Genomic DNA, 8,000 nt, shown 5'->3' with positions numbered 1-8,000 from the left:
AATGAACATGGGCGTGCAACTGCTTTTTTTTTTTTTTTGCATATGGAGGTTCCCAGGCTAGGGGTCAAATCATAACTGCAGCTGCTGGCATACACCACAGCCACAGCAACAGGGGATCTGAGCCCCATCTGCGACCTACACCACAGCTCATGGCAATGCCAGATCCTTAACCCATTGAGCACAGCCAGGGAGTGAACCTGATAGTCGGGTTGTTACCACTGAGCCACAACAGAAATATCACAAATTCTCTTTTAAATATTATTACAATATCTAACTCCATGTAACAGAGCTGTATTCATCTCTTTGCCAAACTTCTACTGGATGGCCAGTCTCTTTAATCAAAATTTTTACTTGTAAGATTTAATAGATTAATTGAGTTATTCTCAATCAAGGGTGGTTCTTTATTCCTTAGGATAATTGGAATTATGAGAGGCAGCTTTTGTTTTCACGATGACTAGAAAACACTACAGGTGTTTACTGGGCAGGGCCAGGATTACTAAGCATCTTGTCATGAAAGTCCTGCTGAGTGAGGAATAAAAGGACACACCAATAGTTCTAACTACACTTCCCTTGAGATATAATGTAGGATTAAGTTCATTAAAGTAAAAAAAAAAAATGTTGAACTTTTTAACTATGTCTAATTATTCTATTGTAAGGTTTTCTAAAAAAAAAAAAAAAAAAATTGTAAATAGCTGTCACTTCCTTTGCTGAGGCGCAGGCTGCTGGCTGCAGGGAAGATTCTTCCTAATAACTGAACCATTTCTTTAGGAATGTGTCCAAAGAAAATCATATTTAAACTATGGGGGAAGAAAAGTATGGGGCCCCTTACTTATTGCATGTTTTATAGAGAATAATTCTAGTAAAAAGAATTGTTTATTGGTCAGAAAAAGATTGTTTTTCAGTTTTTTTAATTAGAGCATAGTTGACTTACAGTGTTGTGCCAATTTCTGCTGTCCAGCATAGTGACCCAGTCCTGCACATATATACATTCTTTTTCTTTTTCTTTTCCTTTTTTGTCTTTTGTCTCTTGTCCTGCGGCACATGGACATTCCCAGGCTAGGGGTCTAATCAGAGCTACAGCTGCTGGCCTACGCCAGGGCCACAGCAATGTCAGATCCAAGCCACATCTGAGACCTATACCACAGCCCACAGCAACGCCAGATCCTTAACCCACTGAGCAAGGCCAGGAATCGAACCCGCAACCTCATGGTTCCTAGTCAGATTCGCTTCTTCTGTGCCATGACGGGAACCCCTATACATTCTTTTTCTCATACTTTCTTTCATCATATTCTATCCCAAGAGACTGAATATAGTTCCCTGTGCTGTACAGTAACAAAGTCAGCCTTGATAACTAGAAATGGAGCACACAATGAACACAAATTACTTACAGGTAGTAATTGTCATTGTAGTCTCCCTAAGGAAAAAACAAAAAAGGCCATGTTGGTTTGGATCACCCTACCTAAAGCCTAGCAGACAGAAGATGCTCAAAAATATTGAATGCTGAAATAATAAATAAGGAAAAAGAACTGGATAAATAGCAGACTAAAAGAATTCCAAGTGAGAGATGCTCCAATTAGTAATTGATGCATTCTAGTGTTGGATTCTGGGTCCTTCAGAAACATTGATGAAGGATAGATATGAGATCTAAAAACATCTATGTGGGCATTTAAGAGTGTGGGGAAAGAGTTTCAACCAGGCAAGAACTGAAATCTGATCCTGTGATGGAGGCTGGCATTGGACCTCTAGGGATTTCAGGTGAGGAGTCCCAATGGCACTTCCTAAAGTTTCCCTGAGCCTCAGAAATGAGGATATATTTGTGAAGAGTTCATAATACTGGTCTTTTGAAGATAGTTCAGGTTCCAAATTTGTAAATGTTAAAGCACTATGAGAATATTAGCGTTGGAAAACTGGGAGTTCCCACTGTAGTGCAGCAGAAATGAATCTGACTAGTATCCATGGGAATGAGGGTTCAATCCCTGGCTTTCCTCAGTGGGTCAGGGATCCGCATTGCTATGAGCTGCGGTATGGGTCACAGATGCAGCTAGGGTCCTGTGTTGTGGCTGCGGCTTAGGCTGGCAGCTATAGCTTTGATTTGACCCCTAGTCTGGGAACTTCCATATGCCATGGATGCGGCCCTAAAAAGAAAGCAAAAAAAAAAATAGTGTTGAAGAGTCTTCAGGATTTACAAATAAGGGAAACAGATAACATCTATAGGCTTACAGATGATGAGACACTGATATTACGACTTGAATATTCTACAGCCATAGTTATCATACTTACTTTGTGTCAGAATCAGCAGGGATCTTTTTTTTTTTTAAAGAAAAAAAAAAAAAAAAAGCAAAGCCCAGAGGTTCTGAATGAACTGGGGTGGGACCCAGGCATCTATAAATTTTGAAGCACTCAGATGGTCTTTAGACGAGATGCACAAGTGAATCCTCAGAAATCATGCATTGTGGGTTATGAGGTCTGTGGCTGGACCTAAGAGCACTGGAGAAAGCACCTAGTGTTTTAGGATAACAATATTTGGAAAGTAGTGGTTGGATAAAAGAGAATGTGGGTTATTTGCATAATTTTATTAATTCTATTTCAAGTATATTCCATACCCTTCAGAGGCTAGTGGATTTATGGACAAAGCACAGAATCTACAATCAGATACCATGGATTTAAATTCAGTCCTGTCTATTTACAAACTGACTCACTTTTAATAAGTTACTCAGTCTCTCTCAACCTGATTTTTATCATATATAAAGGGGAAATAATAATTTAAAAACCAAAGAGACACTGGGAAAGGAGGAATCACTGTAATACCCACACTAATGCTACTCACTATTGAATTCTGAAAGGTCTCTCCAAGCTAGAGTCATTTTCAACTTAGGAATTTGTCCACAAATTTAGTCCCAAAATAAGAGTAGAGATGGGCAAGAAGCACAGTGATGATAAGAGAGCAGAAACAAAGGAATAAGGAGGCAGGAATCTGAAGTAAGATCTCCATGATTCAAAGTTGAGGGGCCAGGTAGGAAAGAGAAGTGGAATTTAGATACAAAGAGTATCTGAGGCTGAAAAAAGACAACATGAATTCCTCTGAGGAAGTTCGAAGATTAGCTAAATGGAAGTTACAGAGATTAGAAGAGTTGAGTCACTCAAAAGCTGGGCTCTTCCTCTCCATGAGGTACCTTGCAGTACCCCCTTCCCACTTACCTCCCCACTTGTGCTCAAAGCTCCATATTCATAATTGAAGACCCTATGTGGGATGTTGTAAAAAGACTAAGGAATTATTCTTTCCATTACAGCTTCAAGTGAGGAAATTTTTTTTCTAAATAAGATGGCCAAAAATTTTAAATTGAAACAAGAGACTCCAGAAAATAAGCAAAGAAAATATAACCTCACCCTACTGAACAGGAAGCACCCCAGCAGAGGACCAAAGCAGTTTATGTTATCTAAAAGCTCGCATGGCCAGTTTAGCTACCGTAAAAACAGGACACTGAGTCTGTGAAACTGAAAATAAAAACAAGCATTCTCTAAAAATATATTATGGTCTGTTTATTCCAAACTTCTACTTTGCATTGAAGCATTTGGTTGAAATTAATTTGACCCTCCATCTGTGAAATTATTGTTTTCCATGGGCTTGGTCATAGGACTATTAAAAGGTGACTTTAATTTCATCACTTTCTTTATTATAGTTTAATATCAGTGTTTTATTATCTATGTAGAAAGTAGGACTGAGAACTGTAACCACATTTATCACATTTCTACTTTGAGAAAGCATTTAATGAACTTCACATAAAATGCTACCTTGAGGAAATGTCACAATTAAAACTGTACAGCTGCTTTGAATATGTAAAATTTCCCACCAAAAAACAAAACCAGGTCAACTTTGAGTATTGTCACTGAGGCTGGCATTATCACGACTGTTGTGCGGTAGCCATACCCCCATCACTTTTTGTCCATGCATTGCTCACAGCTAACACTGCACAATCACACACTAAAGATATACACTCAGTAAATGAAAAAGACATATGAAAGCTCACTCTGTGATAATACTTATACCCTTACAGTCCTGCTTATTTACGATCTGCTTCCCACTTCTTAAACTTCAAGCCATCAAGCTTAAAAACATGAAATGAAACTGTTTCTATACCCCCAACTTCAAGACAGTATGTGAGAGGTGAGAAATTTCAAGAACATTTTATGACACCCATTGTCTTTCTCTACACTTGGCTAGAGGAAAACAAAAGATAAAAAATAAATTTAAAGGAAAGAAAAATAAAATAAATAAGACCTTATTTTTTTTTCTTTTTAGGGTCGCACCTGTAGCATATGGAGGTTCCAAGGCTAGGGGTCAAATGGGAGCTGCAGCTGCCAGCCTACACCGCAGCCACAAAAACGCCACATTCAAGCCACATCTGCAACCTATGCTACAGCTTGCGGTAACACTGAATCCTTAACCCATTAAGCGAGGCCAGGGATCAAACTCACATCATCATGGACACTTAGTTGGGTTTTTAATCCACTGAGCCACAACAGGAACTCTCAATAAGTAAGACTATTTAAGCAGATTTCAGGTGCAGTATCAGTTTAGTCTCCTGAAACAGACACTATCCCAGCTACCCCATGTGTGGTGTGTGTACAGAGGTAAGGAGACAGCTGGAATGCTGGCTCTCTGGCACAGCATTCTCTGACTATGATGTTAACCTGCAAAGTAGGTCAGACTCTAAGACATATCAGTAGCATGCATATAATCATTATGGGAAATTTATGACTTATTTAGTCAGCAAACTTGAAAATATCAAAGGATGAATTTGGCTCTTATTAGCATGAAGCCTTTTAAAATGACACTTGGGAAATTCTTTTCTGCTCTTTTATTTGCAATGCAACTCCTAAGCACCTTTGTGCCACATAGTGAAATTACAGAACCACCCACAAATTTCACCTTCTTCTTTTAGACAAATATTGATTTTGCCTATCCTTCTATGCCCAAGTATTTTGGGTGGGATGGAAATGAATATCACATACCTCTTTCAGGATTTGAGTACTTAATAATGAAATATCCTCAGGTGCTGTGGCATGAGTCATGGAATCCGTCAGGAATTTTGGAAGGTGGGGTCCAGATATAGGGCATAGCTTAATTGTTCTTTAAGCACTTGCTTGAAAACCAAGGCTAAAATGTGCTGATATGGCATTAGGGCTGGGAATGTTGTCACACTGCTAAAGAGCCAGCCCCTTCCCAAGAGCTCTGCCCTGCAGAGGTCTATGTGAACTTTCCTTTGGGTAGAGGCTCAAGGCAGGAGAGCTGGTCAGCTCTGAGTTGAAATGTGGTTCCCCAGAGACTCCTCACTGTAGAGCCAATTCTTCCCAGGAATTGGTACCACCTTTCCTCCAGGCTGTGTGCATTCCATAAAAGCTGTTGGAAGGGAGGATACACACTTCTCAGGAATTTGCCTGGAGTTATCAGAACTAACCCCTTCTCGTTGGATATGGCTCACAACAGCAAAGGAAACAGCCACAGAGAGGAGAAAATATGAATGTGAGCTAAATAAAATATTCCAATGCTAAGTAGAAGAAAAAGACTCGAATCTTGCCTGGCAAAACAATCATTTGGAAGGATTTGAGATACTGTGGAGGGTGCAATAGAATAAAGATGGAACAAACTCCAGTTCTTCTATGATTCCAAGACTAACTTGACCATGAACAAATCAATTTAGCTTTTCTGGGTTTCATAATGTGTTTCTTAATAACATTTTTGAAGTGCTTTAGGGCTAACAGAATTTTTATACACATCTTCTCTTGTAATCATCACCATAATGTCATGGAGTAAGCAGGAGGAGGAGAAACCTCATTCAGTTGTTACTATATATCAGGTTCTGTTCTAAGTGCTTTACATGTGTTCACACATGAAGTGGCAACTACTATTAAACCCATTTTGTAGAAGAGAAATAGAGGCAAAGGGGTTACAAAATATACCTGATGACACTCTGACAGTAAATTCTGACAGAATTCAAGCTGAGTCAGTCTGGTTTCAGAGTCCCAAGCCAATGTACTACTATTGCTATGTTCACAGGACAATGATAAACATATGATAATAGAAAAGCATAACAGAAAGAGTTCTGCAGATATTAAATCCTATTTTCTCAGCCTCCAAACTGCTTTTCTTCTGTAAGCAAAGCATTGTTGAGAAATCGATGAACTCATGTCAGTCAACCTGCATGGCAAGTGGCATCAAAGAAACCATGCACTTTCCAAAAGTACTTCAAGTACTTCATACTACCTAGAACACTGGGAAAAGTCACCTCCAAGGCAAGAAGAAGAGAGGCATTATTGTTATTATTCATATTTGGTTAATTAAACCAAGACTTCCTATTCCTTACTCATACAAATGTAATGAACAGAGTAAACAACTATAATGTAGATAAATCTTGTTGATGGAAAAACACAGTAAATGTTCCCCAAACATCTTTTGGCTGAGTTGGATCCAGAATTTTCTTCTTACAACACCCCCTGGATATCCATCTTGTAAGAATCATTAAAACTTATAAAATACAAAGATTCTCTCTTTCCTCTCATACGGTAGGGCTGCTCTCCCATACTCCTTAAAGTTAGGCATAGCCATGTGATTTCTTTTAGCTAAATAGGAACATAAATGACATTTCTAAGAAGAAGTTTTAAGAGTCGGTGTGTGGTTAGCCATGTTCTCTTCTTTCTCTACATCATGGAGACTAGCAAGGCTTTGCCAGGGGCTGGGGGAAGGGGGCCCATAAGGCCCTAAGTAGGGAGACATGGAGCAGTATGCACTGCTGACCTACTTTAGATGCTTGGTGTGAATGAGAAGTCATCTTTTCATACTGTGTTGTCACAGACTTGAGGACTGTTGTTATTACAGCACAATCTAACCCTTCCTGACTGATGCTTATAATTGCACTAATCAGAGTTCAATGTAAGAACCAGAAACCATTCTACATATTATTTCAGAATAAATGTCACTAACAAAGTGAATAGGATGCTACAAAATCATTGGAGAGCTTTAAAGAGAAGGGTTTGGGCCAAAGAGTGCCAAACTACAGTCTCAGAACAAATCCATTCCTGGCACCTGTTTATGTAAATAAAGTTTTACTGGAACACAGCCATGCCAATTTATTTATATATTGCCTATGTCTACTTTCAAGCTGCAGCAGAGTTGAGTAATTCTAACAGCGATTGTATAGTCCACAAATCCTAAAATATTTATTTTCTGTTCTTTATAGAAGAAATTTTCCTATTCCTTGTTTAAGCTAAGCTTTCTGGGAAAGCTTCCAACAAGACTCAGAACCTACCAACCTAGAAAGCTACCGCCTCTGAGGCCACTGCTGAAGCTTTGCCGGAAGACATAAGGCAATTCTGCCCCCACTCTCTCTGCCCAGCAAAAGAGAGAAAGCTAAAGAACAGACACTGGAAAGTTGATGCACGAAAATCGCCCATTTGACAGAGCTGCCAAAGATAGCATCTGCTTCACTTCTGCCTCCCAAAATTTGTGTAGGTAAACTTAATTGATGGAACTTATTATCCAGAATTTGAGTTTTTGGTTGCACAGAAGCATAGAGTAAAATTTTAGCTTTCTAATTTCTTTTCTAGAAGTATGATGAAAAGGAGATTTAATGAACCAATCCAGAGTGTTTGGCTTACAGGATCTGTTCCCCTATTTCAGGGAGAGCCCCTCTCCTTTGTGACTGCACAGGCATCCTTATTTCAATACATATGTCCTGATTTAAGCTAATTTGAATGAATTACTTGTCCTGTCAGAAAATAAACTTAAGTCAAATTACAAAAAATGAGTACTATCTCAATTGTGTAAAATATACATGTATGTATGCTTTACATATTCATTTATGTATCATTCACAGCAGCTGCCAGCCAACAATAAGTAGTTAATTAATGTATGTGAAATTAAATTGGCAAAAATCTTCTCAGTATCTCCATCTCCCTCTCCATTTGGGTTTCAAGACAGTCAACCTGGCCCTATATTATCT

General features: G+C 38.8%; 1 protein-coding gene across 1 annotated transcript in view; it reads right to left on the bottom strand.

Annotated features, from left to right (window-relative positions):
* Window positions 1-3,519: 3,519 nt before the first annotated feature.
* LOC146397740 (uncharacterized) overlaps window positions 3,520-8,000 on the bottom strand; it is a 55,230-nt gene continuing 50,749 nt past the window's right edge. Inside the window, exon 4 of the mRNA XM_084989977.1 lies at window positions 3,520-6,287. Coding sequence (XP_084846103.1) covers window positions 6,195-6,287 — 93 coding nt within the window. The 3' untranslated portion in view covers window positions 3,520-6,194. The remainder of the gene's footprint in view (window positions 6,288-8,000) is intronic.

The sequence above is a fragment of the Sus scrofa genome, chromosome 13 (genome assembly GCF_054392235.1).
Source record: "Sus scrofa isolate SSC_HxYL_T2T_F1_AM1 chromosome 13, Sscrofa_HxYL_maternal_Yorkshire_Landrace_v2.0, whole genome shotgun sequence".
Taxonomy (NCBI): domain Eukaryota; kingdom Metazoa; phylum Chordata; class Mammalia; order Artiodactyla; family Suidae; genus Sus; species Sus scrofa.
This window is presented reverse-complemented; position numbering and strand designations above follow the sequence as displayed.